Source organism: Triturus cristatus, chromosome 2_1 (genome assembly GCF_964204655.1).
Source record: "Triturus cristatus chromosome 2_1, aTriCri1.1, whole genome shotgun sequence".
Classification (NCBI taxonomy): domain Eukaryota; kingdom Metazoa; phylum Chordata; class Amphibia; order Caudata; family Salamandridae; genus Triturus; species Triturus cristatus.
The window spans coordinates 130,788,203-130,810,593 of NC_140581.1; the positions used below are offsets into that span (position 1 = coordinate 130,788,203).

A 22,391-nucleotide genomic window follows, 5' to 3' on the forward strand; every position below is an offset into this window, starting at 1 on the left:
TCAATCGGATTGTGTGGAGAGTCAACACGAGGCTGTTCCATATCTTTTTCGCGGGACCTAGCCTCCTTCCTGACACATCTATTAAACTTAAAATTGCAGGACCCACAATGAAACCTGACATGTCCTCTGCCTACAAACGGTATGGTGTCTGGAGCAAAACACATAGGTGCGACACATTGAGGCTGTGACAAGGTGAGCAACTGGTCACGGGTCCAGGGCCTAGACAGTTGGGAGGGAGGTCGAGCAGCGTGACTGGCACTGAGCACGGGCCGAGCGCGGACGGGCGCAGACGGGCTTGCCTTAGGCGCGCCTTCGGCGCGCCAACGGCGCGCCCGCTGCGCGCGTCCGCTGCGCTACCGCTCCAGTGCCATAGAAATAGTCTTCAGCACAACTAGACCGCCCACCCGACTTCCCACCCAAAAAATGGCCGCCGCGACCCAGAAGAGCCCGATCCACAGGAGAAACGCCTGTTCGGGACGGGGACGGCTGCGGGTAAATTACCGGGGTCTAAGTTGAATGTTAGTGACCCAATGGATAAAAACTGGCAGTTTTAGGACTGGTGTGCAAAGATGCAAGAAGTGCAAAAATGCGCGAGTAACAGTTAAAAAAGTTAAAAGGTTAAAATTAAGCACACCAAGCATACCACCAAAAAGCTGAATAGTGACGACAGATGGACTTACTGGATAAAGTTATTTGATGATTTCATTGATGCGATAGAAGAAGCAGATAACAATAGGACTATCACGTACCTTAAGAATCATGCTGGTGAAGGTGTAAAAGAAGTCATAATGAAAATGCCGAGAACTGATGAAATTACATACAGTCAAATCAAAGCAGCCTTGAATCACAAGTTGAATCCAATGCCAAATGTAGAATACAAAAGGTACATCTTCTGTCAAGAATGATAGAAAGCTGTTAAGACCATCAGTGAATTAGTAGAGAGACGGGATTCGTCTCTCTACATACGCTCTCCAAACACTGTTTGTTCAATGAATTTAATGATGCGGAAGCTATATGTCTCATAGTGATTGACAGATGCTTGACAGACTTGTTCAGACGATGAATGCTGAGAGAAACTCTTAGTCTGGAGCAAGATCTCGTGGCGGCCAGAGCTGAAGAGCATGCTGATTGACAAGCTGCTAACATGGAGGCGCCCGAGGTGCCCAGAGTGAGTCAGTCATGAATGTGAAAAGTAAGCCAAAGCCCAAGGCAGAAGGACACAGCGTGATTTCTCCACAGAAAAAGAAGTGGTGTTCCATGTGTGGATTTTCATTTCCACACAAAGGTAAATGTCCCACCATTGGGCAAATCTGCAAAGGATGTGGAAAGGAGAACCATTTTGTAATGGTTTGCATGGTGAAGAAAAAAGTATGTGTCATTGCTTGAAGACAACATGGCTGCCGGAACATTCCAAAGTGACCTTCAAAGCATGCCCAAAAGGCCACGCGACCACATCAGCTGAGTCAAATTGACACCAAATGAAGTAGATCGACATCTAAATCTCCGTCAAATACCTCTTCAGTATCAAAGTCAAGTGAAAGTGAAGAAGATGGTTGTGTCATGTTGATGTTTACCACAGAAAAACAAGCACATGTTGGACTGACCGACTGTAAGGAAGATCACGGGTCCAAGAAAAGTTGAGAGGACAAAGTACCAAAGTCATTCAAACATTGGTGTATCAATAAATATTATTCCTGAGGAGAAATATTATAAACTGTCTCCATTGCCCCAACTTACATCATCAAAATCTAACCTGTATACGTGGTCTGCATCGATGCCGCTAAAAAGTCAAGGTTCATTTGTAGCAGTGATGAAACAAAAGAAAACAAAAGTACTAGCACCTATTCATCTACTTCAAAATACAGCATCAGGCGCCTCTTTACTCAGCTTCAGCATAGCTGCTGATATGGGACTGAGGTCTGTGAACTACAGCATGAATGCTCATCACGAAATAATAATGACCTTGCCGAACGTTTCATGAGTACTCGTAAGAAACCTGTTCAGCGTGTTATACCAGAAAAGCTCAACCTTAAAACTGTCTTAAATTTGACTCTTCGAGCTTACCGTTCGACTGCCCACTCAACCACAGGTGAAAGCCCTGCAACCTTGATGTTCCGGAGAGCCTTGACGACCAAGTTACCTCAATGGATCAACAGAAGATCAAACACTGCGGAAGAGACCCGCATGAAAGAGTTGGACCGTAAGAGGGAAATTAAGGCCTATGCCAACAAGCGTCAACATCTGAAAGACAGTACGTTCACTAGAGGAGATTGAGAACTTGTTCGTCAGCATAGAAAACAAAAATCTGATGCTCCTTTTGATGCTGAACAATTTCATGTTGTGACCAGCAAATGACACATGGTGACTGCCAAACGTCCTGGGAAGTCCATTACATGTGATTTTGTGCATTTCCGACATGTGGCTCATCACTTGTCAGGCACTGATGTCAATGTAAAGACTGAGGGGCAGATTTATGTTAGACTTGCGCCACTTTTACGCCGCCGTTGCGTCACTTTTGTGACGCAGCAGCGGCGTAAACCCTGCGCCACGTTGCGCCCTATTTACATTGTGACGCATCTATGGAGATGCGTCACGGTGTAAAGCCCTGCGCCACATTAAACCTGCCTCAGGTTTAATGTATGCAGGGTGGCCGTTCCAGCGGAAAAAGCCTCGGAAAAGTGACGCAGTGAAATCTACAAGATTTCACTCAGTCACTTTTCCAACGCTGCTGCGTCAAAACCTTGCGCCTGCTTGAAGAAGGCGTAAGGCATAATGCAGCATGTAAGGTATGGGCAGCCCCTAAACATTGCTGGAGTTGCGTCGTGCTTGCGACACGACTCCAGCAATGCGCCGCCCTTACGCCATCAGATGCGTCACGCATCTGTTTATCCTTGCGCCACGATGCGCTGCATTGTAAATGCGGCGCATCTGTGGTGGCGCAAGGGTAAACTTGCGTGACACATCTTTCCTGGCGCATCCCTGCTGATTTGCAGGGATGCGCCAGGAAACATAAATCTGCCCCTGAGTCTGAAAGGACACGTCAAGACCCCGTGACTGTTGCAGTTTCTACATCCCCAATGCCGGTCATGGGCACTTCTACTACCTGTCCCTTAGTTTCCGAGGACACGGTCAGGACGTGTGATCAAAGTGCCATGAAGGCTCATTGAAGAGCCATGATGGTGTTTATATTTGTTTAAAAAATTAAACTTTTTTATTTAACAGAGTGGGAGATGCAGTGTTGTGTGAGTTTGTAATGACGGAACCCTTGTGGCTTCTAATGGACTCCATAGAACTGTGACATAAGCATTAGAGCAGAGCGGAGTGAATGCAGGTTTAGAACATAGAGTTCGTGATTACATGCAGAAGGATAAAGATTTGTTATACTAAGCTCCATGTGTGGTGTAGTCATTGCCGAGTACCCGGGCGGGAAGGACGCTACATCCATGAACTGACAAGGTTCATACAGTGATCTGAAGTGGTCTACATGAACTGACAAGGGTCTCACGGTGACCTGAGCGGGTCTTCACGTGGATCACACTACGATTGTTACCTGGTTAACTCGTTGAAGTACACAGCCTGCTGGTGAGTCCGCTATGAGGATATTTCCAGTGAATTTGATGAATTCTTCAGGCGTTGGGGCTTTGCCATGGGTTGACATTGAGGGGCAGGTTTATCATTGTTTCATGCAGCGCAGCAAGCCACCTTGCTATGCTGTGTGAAAGGGCTGGACTGCGCAGTATTTAACATGATACGTGCATTCCTGTCATTTCTGTGTACTGGAGCACGATGTGCTGCCTAGTGCCAATGCAGGCCCCCTTGTGCCATGGTGTAAGGGTGCCTGCACTGCAGACAGGATCGCAGCACACACAGAAAGAGGAAAAAACGAGGAGACATAAAGATATCTCTCCTTGTTACGCCTCACCTGGGGAGGCGTAGCATTTGGACGCATTCCCAGGTCTACTAGTAATGGTAAATCTGGGACTGCATTAGAGTCAAGGGGTGGATGCGTGGGAACACCAGGGAGGGATGCCTCTCTGGTGCAGAGTAACGCAACGCAGCGATTTGTGCTGCATCCAGTTATTCTACATTTACCAAGCCACTCAGGGCCATGCAACGTGGCTTTGCGTAGCTTGCTGAACCTGACTTAGTATGTGCGTTGCCCCTGCGCCCATTGCGCAGTGCAAGGGCGACGCAACTCAATGGTAAATCTGCCCCTAAATTTAGAAAACATGAATTAATCCACTTTGGTTCACAGATTAATACCCTGCAGTAAATAATCTATGACCCGGCTGTGTCTTTTGGGAGCTTTATTTTAAAACATCCTAAGTTTATTATTACTATTTTAAAAACAAATTATGAACATTTGGTAAAAAGTTTCACCAAGCATCTGTGGATGATACAATCCTACAGTAGTAAATACAGTGCACTGCAAGTGGGCTGAAGAATCAGCGATTTAGGAAGTGGTCTATAAAGAGAATTGTGATGGGGGAACTGTACATGTCTTTTATTTCGCAAAAATGGAAAATACATATCTCTCCTGCAGTATGGATAGTTAAAAAGTGAGATGTCGTCCAAGTGGAATTTTCCCCCTTTTGTACATAATTTCACAGAGACATGCGCTTGCCCGGTGGCGCCATATGCAAAGCAGCGTCTAAGAGCTTGGAGTGGGTGACAGTCTGTCAGCGCGTTCCATGCGGAAATGTCCAGGAGGCACCTGTAGCCATCAAAGCATGCCCCTGCCAGCGCCGCGCGCTGCATTAGTATTCCGCGGCGCTGCGGCCACGGGTCCCGCATACGTCTGCAGCGGGTGCGCGCGCCGGCAGGTCCAGCACTGGAAGGGGGTGCCGCTGCCAGGAGCTGGGGAGCAGCTGGAGACTCCAGGATCCGTGAGAAGAACAGAGCGTCTTTGTCAATCCTTTCTCTGTAAAATGTTACCTTGTGGCCACAAACCTCCTATTTTCAATGTTCACATTCTAAAATATTTCTGTGACCAATGAGAAAACGACTGAATACTTCATTTCAACACAGATAATACTTTAAAAAGAAAAAAGTCGCTCAATCGTACACCAATTGTATATGTCAATTTGTTTCAAGATGTTTTTACACAAAATATTCTAATTGCAGGGGAAATATCTCTGACGTGGTTTGCAGTTAATAGACCGCTATGGTGTGTGAGATCCGTCTGAGACCGGACCTCGGCAAACAGGATGTGACAGGCAGACAGTAATTGAGACGCTGCATATGTTTACAGTTGGAGGCAAAAGTAGATATAGTAATTTGTCACCAATCAATTATATTTTTTGCCCAGATGCAAAATCCAGGAAACCAACCCAGATCTTCCGGGTTCAAGATTAGTCACACGCTCAGGAGAACACATCTCTCTGACAAGAAAATTGAATTTGGAAATGCCATCCTTTCTGTGGCTGGCATGGCCTAGAAGAACTTCGATGCACATCAGCATTCTTCTAAGGATGTCACAACAACTTCTCTACGTTTCAACTTCCATTGACGAAAGAGTATTGCTGGACCCCAAAGACTCCACCCTGGTAACACATAGACTCCCGGGCCAAGAGTACCACCTAAAAGTAGTGTCTTACCATGAAAGTGTACAAAGACTTGGCTTTTGTGCCCCACTGGGCCTTGGTTCCGCTGCACCGCTCATGAACCAGGCAGTATACCTGCATGGGGTACCTCTTTGAGCACATGCACGATTCATACCTCCTGGATAGTACAGGAACAGGGCGGCTGAGTAACAAAATGAAAGCAACACTAAGATACGAATGCAAATTTTGGCAACGTGGGACATCCGCCAAAATGTGGTGGGTGTCACAACCGCCGTAGAGTACCGTCAACAACATTGCCCTCACAAATGGCGGACGGATATCTGCTGCGTTTTAGCGGATGTCACCCACCCACCTAACTCTACGGAAGCCCCTTAGTCTCTTTATTTGCAGTTGCCAAAACTATTCTAGAGCCCATTGAAAAATCCAGGAAAAATGTAGATTTGCGGGTGCACGAGTCGTCCCCTGACCCTACACCACCAGACTGTCCATTGGTCGAAGAACCTACACATGAGTGTTAATTGAAATGTGCATTGCACATATCCGCGACCCTGATTGTTCTCATGGAAAACATTTTTGGAAGGACTCCTAATGACACTGGACTGACCCCTGGACTGTGCATGAGACATTAAGGTGACATGTGCCTTTAGGCGACTGATGTTAAAGGGAGTGGCTTCGCAGATATGTGTTACACAAGGCAGCAACTTTTGAAATTAATATAAAATTGGCTTGATTCTTGTGTTTCCCATAAGTTTGGGCAAAGATTGAGTTACTGCCCTAGAACTTTTGTCATGTTGGCAATGTTTGCTCTTGGGTGACTTTACGAACTTTGTCTAGTACACAAGTTTTGCTTGTGCGAGAAGGTTTCTGAAAAAAAAATACTTTTGCAAGTATGATTTTCCTGCAAAAACGTTTGTGTGGGACAATTCCCTACCTGAAAGTATTTTCTGCAGAGTTTTGCCCCTCCAATACACTTTCAAAGGGAATCCCCTATCCTTACTTGTTTCATTTTAAATCTTTGCAATATTGGTGACGTTCAAGAGGAAAAATCGTCACAATTTCGTTAATCTGGGTTATTTTGTGATTTTAACTTCAGTCCCAGCTTTTTTCAGGGCAAGTACATTGTATAGGATTTGGGTGTCTGTTGAAATTGCTGTAGGTAGAGTGATATTTAAGTATGGTGGAAATGCTGATAGTTGGTGTTTTTGAAACTAAATTTTTGCAGTTTGTGTTTCTTCAGTCTCTGTTTTCATACGCAGTCATTGTGCGCTTTTGGCTAGTACATTGAATTCTAGGCCTTCTTAGATTCTCACAGTCTTAGCGAGGGCTCAGCACAGTCCAGCTAATGCAAGAGGCACCACTTGGAGCAAGATACAGACACAGGGATTAGACAATAGTTATGATCAAAAGGAACAGACCTTCACAGCCAATGTTTGAAGCATTATATGCGAGTCATTAGGGAAAAATCAAAGGCTTGAAAAGGTGGAATCCCTATTTTTAATGTATAGTTTTGTAGCTGACAGGGGAAGGGATTTATTAAAAGTGCAACCAACATTTTTACAGTGCATTTCTGAATTTATGTCAATAGTATGCCCAACTATGTGTTAAGTTAGAAACTCGTGACTCATCACACATGTATAAAAGTGCACTTTTACCCAGAAGGGCATCTTGGCGCTGAATAACAGATGTTTAGGGTTACCCAACTCAATGGTACTCATTTTATTGACCTCAGAAGGATGAAAGGCTGAGTGGACCCACCTGGATTTGAACCTGTGACCATGCAGTCGAACGAAGGCCCTTACAGTGGCCATATTAGTCCACTAAGCCACCGGACCCGGCTGGGGTCAGCTGTAGCATTCACCGGTAAGCTATTACAATTTCTTTGAATATAAATTTATGGAATGTAAGAAGGGTATTTGTGGAACATCAGGCTCATATTCCTGATGTGCAGCCGCCTTTGGTGGTTCTAATGGTGGGACCGCAGAAGCTGCCACGTCTTGTGATGGAATAGGACATAATCCCTCAAGAACACTGTCCTGCACGGCATCAAAGCCTGAGTCTAACACTGTGTAGGACTGCGAAAAAAGGATTTGATGAAAAGGAAGTTGGTTGAGGAAACTGTAAGGGAACATATGCCGTATGAACAGGAAGTTCCAGCGAAGCATTAATCCTGACCGTTGAGATGGAAGCTGAGCCTGCCACGAGAACGTGGCAACGCGCGATTGGACAGGAATGATGATGGGTGGCTCAGTGGAGGGGAAGGTAGATGAAGCAGAGGTACTACATTCACTGATCGATTGGAGAATGCTTCATTTGGGCTGGAGCCTACTGACCTTGTTCCTGAAGGAGTATGTGCACATGCATGTTGACTTCTGGGCGGGAATTAAGCAAATGTATGATGTTTCTACGCATCCATTCTTCACCCATGGCTTTACAACGCACTCGTTACCACGTGTGCCATTACATCGCAAGTCGTAACAACGACTTGCTGTAGAGGAGCGCAGCAAATAGCAATAGCATTATTACTATTCCTACTCCAATTTGTGCAGCCCAAGGGATGGTGTTGGATTTAAAATCCATCACATAGCCTGGTGTTGCATGCCCCCTCCAGCAAGTCGTTGTTACGACTAACAATGTAATGGCACGTGTGATAAGAACGCGGTCGTAGTAACGACAGTGTTGTAAGGCCATGCATTGTGGAAACAGCGTTGTAAACGCTGTTTCCCGAATGAGGCACTGGTGCGATGAGGAGAAGAGAGGGTTTTGAAAACCCTGCCAGGAAGAAGCATGCTCTTTTTGCTGACAGTTATTGGTCTCCTGGTCAGACCAATCAGGACTGTTGCACTCTATCCCTTTAAAGAAGCTGTTGGTTACTATAGCCTTATAGCCCACAGTAGTGTGCTATACCGGCTATTCAAGGCCCGCTCCAGCGTTAAAGGCCCGCGCCGAAGGCGAGGGCCTTTAACGAGGGAGCGGGACTTTAATAGCCGGTATAGCCCAGCTACGAAGGGCTATAAGGCTATTAGAACATTCTGCCACTAGAGGGCAGAATGTTCTAACAAATTAAACAAAGGCATTAGGGAGCGCAAGGGGATTGAAATCCCCTCAGGCTCCCCAAAGCCTTTGTTCACAGCCACAGCTGTGAACAAAGACAATCATTGGAATGTTGGAGCTCCGGGCTTATACCAGCTATTATAAGCCCGGGGCACTCCATTGTTTTCAATGGAGCCCCCAACATTCCAATGTTCTAATATGATGTAAACCATATTGACCTGAAACACACAAGGATTTTGCCACATTTGGTGAAAGGGCATTTTGCCCCACTGAGTACCACACATAGGAACAGGAAGGTACCCTGTGTTGCTTGTAGATGCAAGATAGCGCCCTCTCATGGTGATTACAGTTCATCTTGCTTTTCCTTCTACTGGCCATGAACAGAACAATAGAGCCTACCTGACTTCTCAAGACTGTTAGAAGACATTCAACAATGCCCCAAGAAGTGTCTTGCGAATGTCAGTGTTCTGTTATTGAACACTGAATGTGATAAAGGGTTCTGTACTATGAATAGGAATTAGGCAGAGCACGCCATGTGTGAAATTCTATATACTTATTATTTATAGTAAGCACCCAGGATACCTCAGTGAGTTGAACGCTCGCCGTTCAAGTGTGCAGTGATCTTGTGGCGACAAGTTCAAACCCCAGCAAGGCCGACTCTGACCACCAACCTCCTGAGGTAGGTAAATGGAGTATTATTTAATGAGGTCATTGTAGCACCTCCTAATTAGAGCATTACTAAAGCGCGGTATGAGGAGCTATGTAACAAGAATGTGTTATCATTGTTTTTAGTTGCGCAAGGGGGGTGGAGGATAGAAACATATTTTCATTAACTTTCAAAACTTTGCATGCCAGTGGTTATTATAATGATTGGCATCCAAGTGTGCATTAAAACTACAGGTAACACGCTTCTCAAGACCTGGGGTGATAAAGCAAAGATTATAACCAATAAACATAACCTTTTTTTATTAATTAGTAAATGGATTGGCAGCTGCTGAGAGGGAGGAAGAAAACCTGGCTTCAGGGTACTAAGTTTACATTCTGGTCTGTCCATAATAGCGCCTATTTTCTAGGTCTTTTCTAACCCCCTGACCCCACCTTGAGCAGGTTTATTCGGCAGCATTGTGGATGCCGTCGAGAATCCGCTTACACTCAAGGGAGGAATGACCCTTACGGCGAGGGGCATGACGTCACCATTGCCTACCACTGGGCTTAGATGGATTGTTTTCTGTAATCTGTGGCATCCCCCCTTACCTGCTACAGGGGGGCTAAAAAGCAGGTGGTAATTTGTCAGCAGTCTGGGGACGGCTTTGAAACTAAATGTTTGTGCACAGCTCACGAGCAGGGCTCATACGGGCTGTTTGATTGGCAGCAGAATGCCAGTCGTACTGTTCCTAACATATGACCCTAATCTTCCTGGTTGAAAGGGCGGCCACTCTTTCAACCAATCAAAATCAGACCCTGTGTTAGACACATTGTGATGGTCTGCTGACAGCCAGTCAGAATCCCTCGACTTATTCATATAGCCATGATGTGTTGTCAACAGAGGCGTGGGCAGCCAGAACACTGGTATTTGCCTACCTTCGGGGACTAAACCCTCACGTTTTCTTACATTCTCGTGGAGAAGATTTTAGCATTTTTAGCGCCAATTTCACTCCGCGAGAAAAACAACAAAAATAAGAATTTATTTGATTTACTCTTAGGGTAAGTTTTTTTCCTCCTGTTTATACCTATCTCTTGCCTTTCACGACTGTTAGCCTTCTGACACTTTTCTCTTCCTCTGCCTACCACTCTACAGACTGCACCACTATGTCCACCTCAGAAGAATTGATGGTAAACCCGGCAAAGTAAGACATGAAAGCCAGCGTGCACCCTCATTCCGTTTATCACCTGGCAAACTTCTTCCTTTCGCTTTCTTGCCCCTAGGTGTGCGGAGCTCTCAAATCTGGATTGACCCCAGTTCCAGAGAATGACGCAGTGTGCGAAGGAGAGCTGGATGGGGCTTCTGCATCACGTATATATCCTCTTATTAAACAATATGAATCAACACTCTGTTTCACTATATCAAAAGTTATGGACCTAACAAGACATCATATAATAACAATAATGCCCAGGGTACTCGGCGAGGAGTATATCATGTCTAAAAAAATCAAATAATGTCTCTAATGATGTCACAATGGTCCAAATGTAAATGTAAACACATAATCTTGTACTGGAGAATTTGTTATTCAGACATAATTTCACTTGTAGCCATAGCCAACACGTTTCGTTCACTGAGGACTTCTTCAGAGCTTCACACTATCGACATCATGTGCGAGGTATACTTTCCCCATGAGTTACATCCGTATTGCATTACAGTGTACACATTGTATCATTGAGCCTGCATGAAGGAAATACACCACATGGCAGCAACAAGGGATGGGGGAACAAAGTTTAGGGAATACTGTACCACTGACAGTGACCAAGCAGCCTCAAATTAGCTCTACGATCAGCTGACGCCTATGTGCAAAAGAAGGCAATCTAACTGTCTAAGCGTGAAAAAGAGTTCTGAGTCTGATTGGTTAAATCTTTTGTGATTTTCTCATTTAGGAAGGAGGTGTAATGGCTGCTCTTCTTGTTGGACTCCCTGCACCTGATATGAAATGGCGTGCTACTTGCGGTGATAGTGGCATGTTTGTAAAGTGACCCGGATTTGCCGGGGCAGTCCCGGTTTTTCAACAGCTGGCCTGGCAGATTTTGAGCAATTTAGCTAATGTACTGGTTTTTAGAGAGGGTCGACTGAAGATGGTGGGAGGTATCTGTTTATGTTTCGCAAATCAGGGATAGTTAGCAGCTGTTATAAGAAAGCAATTTAATTAACAAGCATGCTTCTGGCTTCAAAAATTGCATTTTATTTAAGTTCGTACTGCCTTTTCTGTAATTCTGTGCAGATGAGGGCTGTCATTCTGTGCACTGGGTTGAAGTAAAATTGCAGTCCTTCATCTATTTTTGTGAAATGTCCCGGTTTTTGGCTTTAAAATTCTGGTCACCCTACATGTTCGGTACTCTCTTGTAATTGCTTCAGCCATTTTATGTGAATCTTTCACTTATTTATACTCCATTTCCCTGCCTCCCTGATACTATCACTCTTGGAACATAGAAATTCAAAGTGCCACTGTCTGAAAGACTAGCAGTGGGTTCACTTTAGGTCGTACTTAATACTATTAGCATGTAGGTGTGGGATGTAGGTGTGGGATCTATTGACATTGGATATATAACCTCTGATCTATAGGAGTAAACTTCAAGGCATTGCCATTTACATTTTTTGCACACGTACTCTTGGTATATGTTCATTTGTTTACCTTTGAATATTGTTTATCGGCGCCTACAGCTAATGTTGCAACTACTGCATTAATTCCTACTTCCTGTGCGTTGAGGCAGCAATAAGTATGTAGGTTTGTTACAACTACAGAAACCCAAGGCTAACTGTGGTGAGCCACAGAGGCAGGGCCGGGCTGGCCGTAGTGGGCAATGGGTGTTTCCCTGGAAGGCTGGAAGAGTGGGGGCTGATTTTGCACTGGCGGGGGCCGGTTTTGTTACTGGGGGGCCAGTGCTGCAATTTCAGCACCAAGTAACAAAAGCAGTAATGCTTCACACTTGCCTCTCCCACCCCCACCTGAGGGGGTTGGGCTTGTCCGGCAAAATTGGCAGGGCTGCTTTGGGTTCCCAGTCCAGCCCTGCACAGAGGCGCTCACTATCGCCCCCTGGTCTTCTCCTGTTATACGTGGCCACCAGCCCAGCGGACTGGATCACACAATCCCTATTTGCAGATATAAATTGAAAACACACAGTCCACGTGGCTGGAAATCAAAAGAGGAGCTGCGGCAACATCTCAGAAGGCCTGGACAGTGTGCACTTTTGGATGAGAGGATGTCTGCTCTTCCAGGTGTGGTACAAAACTGGAGCGATGCTGTCTGAAGCCAGTGCCCTGCCTGCCCCATGCCCCCGCTCCCTGGTGGCTCCCATTAACCGAGTGGACTCAGTCAAAAATCTGGGCTTTCTGTCTGCCCCACAGTAACATTCCCACCTCAAATGAATGAAGTGGTCACAGGAACAAGCTCCATATTAAACATTTGCAGAAAGGATGTTCCCTACCTACAGTCTTTCCACTGTGAGGAACTGACCAGAGCACTGGCCTTCTTTGGGGTGTTGCTGTATCATCTACACCGGCCTTCTGAAAACCAAATCGTTCCAAAGCTAAAAGGAAGCGGGAACCAGGGCATTTACAGACACAGGCCCCTTCAGATATTCCAGCCAGAACCCTGAGATCAAGCTATACCAAAAGATTTAACAGGAAGGTTCCCATTCAGCAGGTATAGAGGGAGAACAACCATGCAACAGAGCTCTAATTGTTTCAATTTATCATTGTTTGTAGAATTGTTTAGAGACCAAGGTCTAAATAAACATTGTTTTGACTGACTGACTGACAGAGCTCCATGCGTTGGAATGTCCAAGTCCACCGTTGTTGGCCCAACCAAACCACCACCCATTCAGCGAAGAACTCAGGCCACCATAATAATCCATCAACCTTCAACACATCATTGTATGAAAAACCATCCACCATTTTATATGTTGGGGGTGTCTTCCTGATGTTGAAACGCTGCCCAATGCATTCGATTTTCTCTTTAAGTCTGGGTACTCAAACATGCAGTGCTGAACCTGCAGACCCCCACCAGTGAGTATCCGCCTCTCCGTCAAGAACCCGAGGTGATCTTTCATTGTTAATCTAAGTATCTCTTTTCCTTCCATGGATGCAACATGGCCAGCTAGCAGCTTGCTAACGTTTTAGAAATTGTCCTTACATTAAAAAATAAACATTTCAAGTGATTTCTTTCGATTTTAATTTTTATACGTATGGGTGGCAATTCACAAGGGCACTCATGAGGATGTGAAGCAGCTCTGCAGGAGCATGTATCTCTGTGTGCTGGTCCCAAAATGGCCAACTCCATGTTAGTAAAATTGCAGAGGACACAGTCCATTATATTTGTACTAATTATGTATGAATGTTCCCTGAATAGTCCCAATTTAAAGGTTTTGTACCAATTCACAAAGGCATTTAAGAGTGTTTACGGCAGTAGTACATTTATAGTACTGTAGGACTACTATTGAATGTTCCAATAAGTGACTTTGTGAATTGGATTCGTGGTTTGCACATATTTTCAGTTCACGCTTGAGAGGATGTGGTGTAATGGCCAGAGCTGCCGACTTTGGAGCTAGGGAACCGGGTTCAAGCCTCAGCTCGACATTCTCTGATTCCGGGCAAATCACTTAATCTCCCCACCTCTACCAAAAAAAAGAATGTGTTCTTGTGTAAGGTAACTGGTTCTCATGTAAAGTGCTCCTATACCTTCGGAGCAAGTTTGCGCTATATAAAACTCCCAAAAAAACTCTTTATGTGTCACCAGTTGCTGGTGTCTTACCATTTCCTTGAATTCTGAAGATTTCAATACACAGTTCTTCTTAGCTCTTTTCTTTAGACTATATGCACCATGAGCTGGTAATTTCAAGGTATCTACTTGGATTCGTCAGCTACTTAATGTAGGTTCTTCAAATCATTTTAATTTCTATTTTATTGCATTAGTTTCAGCCACACCGTAAACAAAGACACCTGCATTATTATTTTGCAGCACTGAAACATTTTAGCATAACCAATCAACAATCTGTTTCCCTGGCTCCTAGGCTCCTTGACAGGGATCTTGCAAAAGAGGAACATATGTGGTTAGAACAGTGTTTTCCAACCTTTTTTGGGCAAAGGCACACTTGTTTCATGAAAAAAATCACGAGGCACACCACCATTAGAAAATGTTAAAAAATGTAACTCTGTGCCTATATTGACTATATATAAAGTAATTCTCTTGAATAGGAATCAAATAAACACAAAGAAAGTATTTTATAATTACTTTATTATGGCTGCATCACTCAAAACTGCTCTCTACCCACTAGGTGCGCAATAGCTTTCCTTGATACATGCAAGCTTATGATCACACCATAAATCTATTCCACAGGAGTGAAAACCATGGACCACATCACAGAAGCACATCTGGAACTCACTCTAAGAGCATGCGCTGAACCCCTCATACTTCAGCTTTAAAAAAAGACCTTAAATCTCACCTTCTCAACAAATACTTTGGTCCATAATTACCTCCTCTGAATCTACTCTCTTCTTCCCCTTTACTGATGATCCTTTGTGTCCCCCCTAGCTCTCTCCTCTCCCCACATTACACATCCACCCTCTTACCTGCGACCTGCCCCCCTTTCTACCCTCTCCCCATGTCCTCTTTCCATTTCCCCCTCATCTTTCTTCGATCTCTTCTCCTACGTTTCTCTCTTCTACTCCCTAACATTGCACCCCTCCTCTTATATTCCTAAGCGTTGCATTTCACGTTACTCTGCACAAGATTTTTTTTTGGGCCCCCCCACATTACTGAACTGGTTGTGCGCAACCTGGGTGTTTAAAAAAAAATAAAAAATTGTATTACATTTGTAGAATTGCTTTACCTTATTCCCTCCTCTCATGGAAATTGCTCTTCCCCGTCCCTCTTTATTTACAATCCAACTGTTGTGTTTTTAATTGACGGTTCTTGTCCTACCCTTATTCCCTCCTCTCATGTACATTTTCTTTCCAATGGCCCTTTTTATTTCTAATTCAATTGTGTTATTGACTGTCTGTGCTTTGCCCAGAGCAAATGTGTTATCTCTTGTTCTGTGTCTGCTCCTGTAAAGCGCTCTGATGCCCACGGGTCTAGCCAGCTCTATAAAAAACCTTTCAAATAACATAAATAAACTAACGTTAATGGACCCATGAGCATGGCCACACCACAACTGCTCTCCAAGAAGCGTGTGCAATGGAAACCTTTGCATGGGTCCAACCATGTACCAAATAAATGAGGCTCTGCACCAAGGTATGGGACTCCCACCAAAGAGTAAGACTCCTATCCGAGGACTGAGTCAGGGTGAAAGATGTGCGATAAAGGCAGGAAACCCAAATACAATGAGGGTGCAAATGAGTGAGACTGCACTTACCGGGCTGCTGCTGCACAGGGCTGGACTCACTCGTCTCTCTTCCAAGACCCGACCGTGACCGACTGGTTCCAGATGACCTCCTCACCTCATGCTGCACCTGCGGCCTGGTCTGGATCCCGATGCGGTCTCTCTGCAGTGCCGACTCCCGCCGAGTCCTGGTCTCCGTCCGTCTCCTCCTGCTCCGGTCCTCCTGGTGACTCGAGTCGCGACGTCTTCTTCTCTCCGCTGCTGCGCACACTGCGCTCGGGCGGGAAGGAAGTCGGAAGATGATGTCCTACTGCTCTGTGATAGGTCCAGGCTGGAGTCTGGACCAATCACAGCCCGGACATCAGAAAAGTGGAGGGTGAGGAGCGCCAATCAAAACCCCCCCCCATACCCAGGACACAGTCCGGCGCCCGCCGCCCGGTCTAGTGGGCGAAAATTTGACATTTTTTTAAAAAATCTTTCGAATGTTTCAATTTTTCCCACGGCACACCAGGCAACATCTCGCGGCTCACTAGTGTGCCGCGGAACAGTGGTTGAAAAACACTGGGTTAGAACAGCCTCAAGGAAGAAAAAAACATTTAATTTCCGCGTGTTAATCTGCAAAACTGAAAAGTAAATCTCACCACTGCCTTCTAATGCACCTGTCGAACCGACCAATGAATAAGATGCTCAGAAAAGACCCCGCCATATTGCGGCTGCTCATGCGTCACTGCGGATGCTGTGGAATAAGCCCTAACTTAGACAGGATAGCTCCAAGATTAGCTGAAGGCACTTCTTTGGGATATCTCTCTAATTGGAAGCTAGGTTTATCCTAAAATAATTAATCGCGTAAGGCTGGTGAGAAATAAAGAACCTGCCTGCCTGCGTTAACGCTTCTCCTAGGATAGGCATCCTGGAGGGACCTTCCACGGCATGCTTTTTAGTAGAAGATTCGAAACTCAATAAATGCTTCTCATGAATACTGATATGCAAATTAGGTAGGAGAATTATGAAAATATTGAGAGATTTTGTGCACATACCTTCCACTTAGATGCATTAAAGATGTCGCTGTAAACTCAGATTCAGGATTTGTGGATATCTACGTGTGAGATGGAGCTTACTATAGCCTTATGGTCTGCTGCTGAGGGCTATACCGGTTGGTAGAGGCCCAGAACCTGAGTTATAGGCCCGAGCCGCAGGAAAGGGACTATAATGAGGGAGAGGGCCTTTAACAACCTGTATAGCCTGACGCAGACTTTTCTCTGCATGGGTATTTGTCTCCCTTATTTCCTCCATTATGCTTCATAGATCCTACTCCTGCTTTTCTGCTACACCGACTTTGAGCAGCTATCTACCTCAGCTTGTGTTTGGTAGGAACCTGGGTGATCTGAGGACACTCCCGCAACTGTTTATCGAAATTCACCTGAAGACCAGCAACAACATAAACTTTTCTTCAAGCCGGGCTGATGCAGTAGAGCTTGGCCACACCCTGTAGAGGGCTGATAAGGGGTAGAATCGTGTATTTAGAACTTTCAATCAGGGTTAACTCACCTTAACGACTACAAATTTCCAACTTGAACCCCAGAACCCAGCTTATGGCTTGAGGTGCTATACTCTTGGTGCCCCAATCACTACATTTGATACCACCTAGAAGACCTGAAAGTTGGACAAGCACTTGAATTGTCCACACCAGACTATTCACATGGTTTATTGACAAGAGAAATGGATCTGACTCGCCCATACTGAGTCAAGTTCCGCGTACACTTTTGCAATGGTACCGAACCAACATCTCATCGGCTTCCCATAAAATTGACTACCAAAGATGTGACTTATCTGAGGCTGGGACACGCAAGGGATGTTGGGTACACGTGCAGAATCAAATGCGAGTTTCACAACAGTTAGCCGTGTTTCACTTGCTAGGTTTGATGTGTAAGAGCTCTTGCACTACTTTTGGAAAAAATATTATATAGCAGACATATTCTAGGGAGACTTGATTCAACCTTCTGATCAAGAACCTTCAGACAGCTGCCCAGAGGAGTTTTTCTTTCTTTTGCCTGATTGGGTGCATCGCTCACCTCCATTGGCGTGCATGCAGGACCATTTTACATCTGAAAAATATGCTCTGTTGTCCCACATCTAGGGCCTTATTTAGAATTTGGTAGATGGGATACACCATCAAAAGGGGATGGATATTCCATCCACTATAGTTCAAGTGTCAATCAAAGTACGTGTAGGATGGATGGGACATCTGCCTTTTTTGTGACGGAGTATCATATCCGCCGAATTCTAAATAAGGCCCTTAAGTCTTAATCTCCTCCATGTATTGTACATATAAAGCAGCCATTTTACAACTATTTTGGACTGCGGCAAGCCTTATTTATTGTTTTGGCTTGTCTGGAGTCCAAAATGCAAATCTGCTGCCTTTAATGGAGCAGAGAATTCCCAAGAAATTGAATATTAATTCCAACTTCAGGCAGGAGGTGTAACTTTCTGACTTTTTCTCAAGTTTTTAAGAATCGAGTCCATTAAGAGTAATCTGAGAAATCACTTGGGTGTTCTCTAGTGATAACAACAGATTTTGTGTCGAATGAAAGGAGCATCTCTATAATTGACCAAAATGATATGCATTCTAGAGCCAGAGTTAGAACTTGAAAACTTGGTTTGGACCAATATTTTTAAAAAAAGGAGATAAAATTAAGAACAAGAGCTTAAACTGCTACATTAAACACATGGTTGAGGAAAATAGAATATTTACTCTCATCGACGTACATTTCTGACTTTTTGGGGAATTCACAGGAATTCTCTGAGTACACCTGGGAAGCTGTGGAAGTTGCACAGTCCCAGCATTAGTTACAGAATTTTACCAGAAGGCCTGCTTAATTTGTGCGGGGCCTTCGGTAGTATGTTTCATGTTCACCTGCAAATTTAAACCATGGCAGTCAGGAACATGAAAAATGTACAAATATCAGTGTAAGAAAGCTCCCTGCACTGCGGCAAGATTTCTTTTTGCTTTGCAGAAACAAAAACCCATTTTGAGTGTTTCTGAAAAAGACAATTACATTGCCGCGCGGCCCACCATGACATTGCGGCCCTTTGGCTCTCCAATTCCCACCGCCAATATTGCGCAGAAAAGTGATTCTTAACGTAGGGTCCAATGGACCTCTGGGTGTTTGCAACACCTACTCAGGGGGTCTGCGACTGTTTAAAAAATTAAACAATATTAACAGGTTAATAAAGTATACATAAAAAAAATATGTGCAAAATCGAAAATTGTAAAACCTTCTGTATATGTGAAGGAATTTGAAATTAGGAGCCAAAAATTAAGTTGGTTAACTTAGCTGGATTCATGGGCCCGAGTACAATGAACAGTAGTATGGCCAATTGGAGGTCTCAATTAAAGAACTAATAAACACTGCCACGTAGCATACATTAGGAGAAAAAAAGACAAAGTAATGTGCTGGAGCCTATCATATCCAGACATAGCAACTTACACGGTGCCACATGTGTGTCACACAATATCCGCTCCCTTCACACCAGAGGCGCAACTAGAGCCAAATTTCGGGGGGGAGGGGCTAAGAAAAAATTTCGGGGGGGGGGGCTGAATCTTTTAAGCCGTAGGAAGAGTGGAGCTGCAGGGGTTCTTAGAAGGGGTGAAACACCAGCGAGGCCTCATTAACATGCAAATGGTCTTTTAAAGACCTGTGAAGTGCTCGGGAGCGGCTGTGTGTGCACCGGGAAGCTGTCTCATCCCGGGCTGCCACACACGACGGGGGGGGGGGGCTGAAGCCCTGTGAGTCCAATGGGTGTTGCGCGCCTGCTTCACACGGTTATCAGGTGAAGAGCCGATATCACACGGTGGCAGGAAACACGAACTGAAAACCCCTAGACAGAGTGGTTGTCCAGCTCTGTTTTGGAAACTTTGGGCTGCCGATGTCCAATAAGGGGTGTGAAAACACCCCAGGACATTTATATTTTTGGGGGAAATGTTAGGGGTCAGAGTTCCTCTTAGGTAGCTCTTGGCACAAGGCTGTGCCCCCTCCTAGGCCACGCCCCCTACTCTCAATGTGAAATAGTTTTGTACGCTGGAAGGTCTGTATATCATTTTTTTTTCTTTGGAAACAAATCAACATTTTGAAACACTTCAACCTTCCCATTCGAATTTGTAGTTTTATATATCTTTTGTCTGTAAATGAAACAAAATATTTCATAATGTATGCATTAATTTAACCTCTTCTATGCCCATGACGAAATAGTCTCATCATGGAGCGCGGTTGCGCTGTGCCCATGACGAGACTATCTTGTCATGGACCCCGCCAGCTAATACAATGCCCGGCACAGGAGGGGGAAAGGGCGGGGCACTGAAGGGGTTAATGTATACTTGTTTCTGTAGTTTTGTGCATTGTTTTGACGTTCCAATGGTAGAAATTGCCTTGATAGGGGTCCACGGTGTCCAGTAGAAGGCACGCAAAACCCATTGGACTCACAGGGCTTCAGCCCCCCGTCGTGTGTGGCAGCCCGGGCTGAGACAGCTTCCGGGCACACACACAGCCGCACCCGAGCACTTCACAGGTCTTTAAAAGACCATTTGCATGTTAATGAGGCCTCGCTGTTGTTTCAACCCTTCAAAGAGCCCCTGCAGCTCCACTCTGCCTATTGCTTAAAGTTTCAGCCCCCCCCGAAATTTTTTCTTAGCACCCCCGAAATTTGGCTCTAGTTGCGCCTCTGTCCAGTAGTCATTCATTAGGGGTTCCCAGAAGCCAAATGGTTTATTAAATCTGCTGCCCTAGAATTCCCTGTGTGGCAGGTGGCCTGCCACCGGGTTGGTGTAGGGGTCTCTTTTGCCCAAGACCTTTGGGGACCAGTCAGCCAAACAAAAGTTAACCCCCTTGTTTCCAGTACTGTACTAGATTCCACAAAAAAAGATCCAAATATAGCACTTTATTCACTCTGGCATAATGCCGCACTTTCACGCATTTGCACTTCACTTTAAAAGAAAGCTTAAGACCGTTTCCATTCACCTGCGACAGTTGAGGTTTTTTTTAATGAAAGAGATCATATCAGAAAGTTCTTATGATAGGGCCGTTGGTATGGTTGCTTTGACGGCCCGAAGGCTCGCGGACACCACTGGGAGCGTGCCCCCTGGCGCAAGCCAATCAAGACTCGTTCTTTCCAGCATGCCACACTGCCGCAGATCTCGAGACCCACCTCGAAGTTTTTACTTCCATCTTATTTTTAAGCTAAGAAACAAACAATTCATTTGCTGATCAATGAACGAAAAATTCCTTCTAGAAAGTTTGCTCAGAACTCACCGGCATTGTCTGGCTCCCGTGCAACGCGTTGATGGCTGCCTGGGCTTCTGCGTGCGAGGAATATTTCACAAAGGCGCAACCTGCAAAAGAGAACAAAAAAGACAATTTAACAACGTTTCAGCACTATGGGGACGTTCTGTGTCTGGTGGTTCGGTGCTGGCTTTGAAATTAAAAAACCTCAGCTTTTCCGAATGAACAAACTGTGTGATCTTGGGCTAGTGAGAAAGAACCAAGAATACTTAAAGGCACAACTCATTGTTTTTATAAAAGCTAGATATTTATGTACCTTAATGATGTATTTATGGCAGTGCTGGAAATGGGAAAAAAATGACTTTGGGAGCCCTGAAATTTGGGTAAAGGTGTGGCAGCAGAAAGGGGTGGAGTCAAGAGGGGCGAAGTTGTGAAAGTAAAGTTGGCAATCAACTTATACATATATTTTTAAAACCTCTGGTGCAAAGAAATTGGCAACAAGGACAAATGTGATAGCCAACCTTTTCTAGCCTACCCAATTGGCCAGAAAAAGCAGCATTTTAAAATAATCTTATTGGGTTAAGGCACCTGCTGCAGAGATATTTGAGTGCCTGGCAATTTTCAGAGGAGAATAATACCGGTAGGATGACTCATAAGGTAGCGTAGGGTGTTGATGTGCCTGCTGCAAAACACATCTAGTATATGCAGATCCCAGTTTTGTATTTTAAGTAGATGGGTAAGTGGGTTTCTGTTTTTGACACAAAGATTCCTTTGTTACTTGCAATTCTTAAGGTGCAGTCCTCTAATATAGCACAGTGAGCTATGAACTGACATCAAGGAGCCGTGTGCAAACTGCAAGGCGTGGGCTCTGTTATTCTAAGGTTGCTCCAAAGGGTTCCTTTGGCTAGTAATAACGTCTAATTACTGAAGACAACCCAACCACTGATATATGTTTTAAATTCTGATCTTAGTGTTTCGACAGACTATGTGCTTATACCTGGCAGAGTGGAAATGGGACTTCTACACCCTGTAACCCTCATTGTCTTAAGTAACATTTCCTGCTCATTGATTTAAACACTGGTATGCTCTAATGTTTATGTATAATATGTGTTTGTGATCTAAAGCACTTTGTTACCCTACATTGGAATGAGTAGCGCTATAAAGGAATTAAATAAAATAGTAGCTATTATTTACAGAATTATTTGTGTATTTACTCATACAGACAGTCACACCTGACATTCTCACAGTGCAAAGCATCTCTCGTGCATACAGGGGTTGATCGAAGTCAAAATGACTGCCCTGTACAGCTCTCTGCTGCCTTTTGGGCTATGTTTGTGCAACACAAATACCACATACATACAGATATGCATAATTTCATCCATACGTACTCACCTTTTTGGGAAAGCCTATGCACACGCTACTATTACAATGCTCAATAAGACGTTTGTCCAAATTCTTCACAAGATCAATA

At 44.7% G+C, this 22,391-nt stretch overlaps 1 protein-coding gene across 8 annotated transcripts in view; it reads right to left on the bottom strand.

Annotated features, from left to right (window-relative positions):
* The window catches only part of CELF4 (CUGBP Elav-like family member 4), a 1,309,605-nt gene that overhangs the window by 264,161 nt on the left and 1,023,053 nt on the right, over positions 1–22,391 (bottom strand). For all 8 annotated transcript variants that reach the window (XM_085628957.1, XM_085629010.1, XM_085628985.1 and 5 more), the window contains exon 5: positions 20,951–21,030. In XM_085628957.1, coding sequence (XP_085485083.1) covers positions 20,951–21,030 — 80 coding nt within the window. The remainder of the gene's footprint in view (positions 1–20,950; positions 21,031–22,391) is intronic.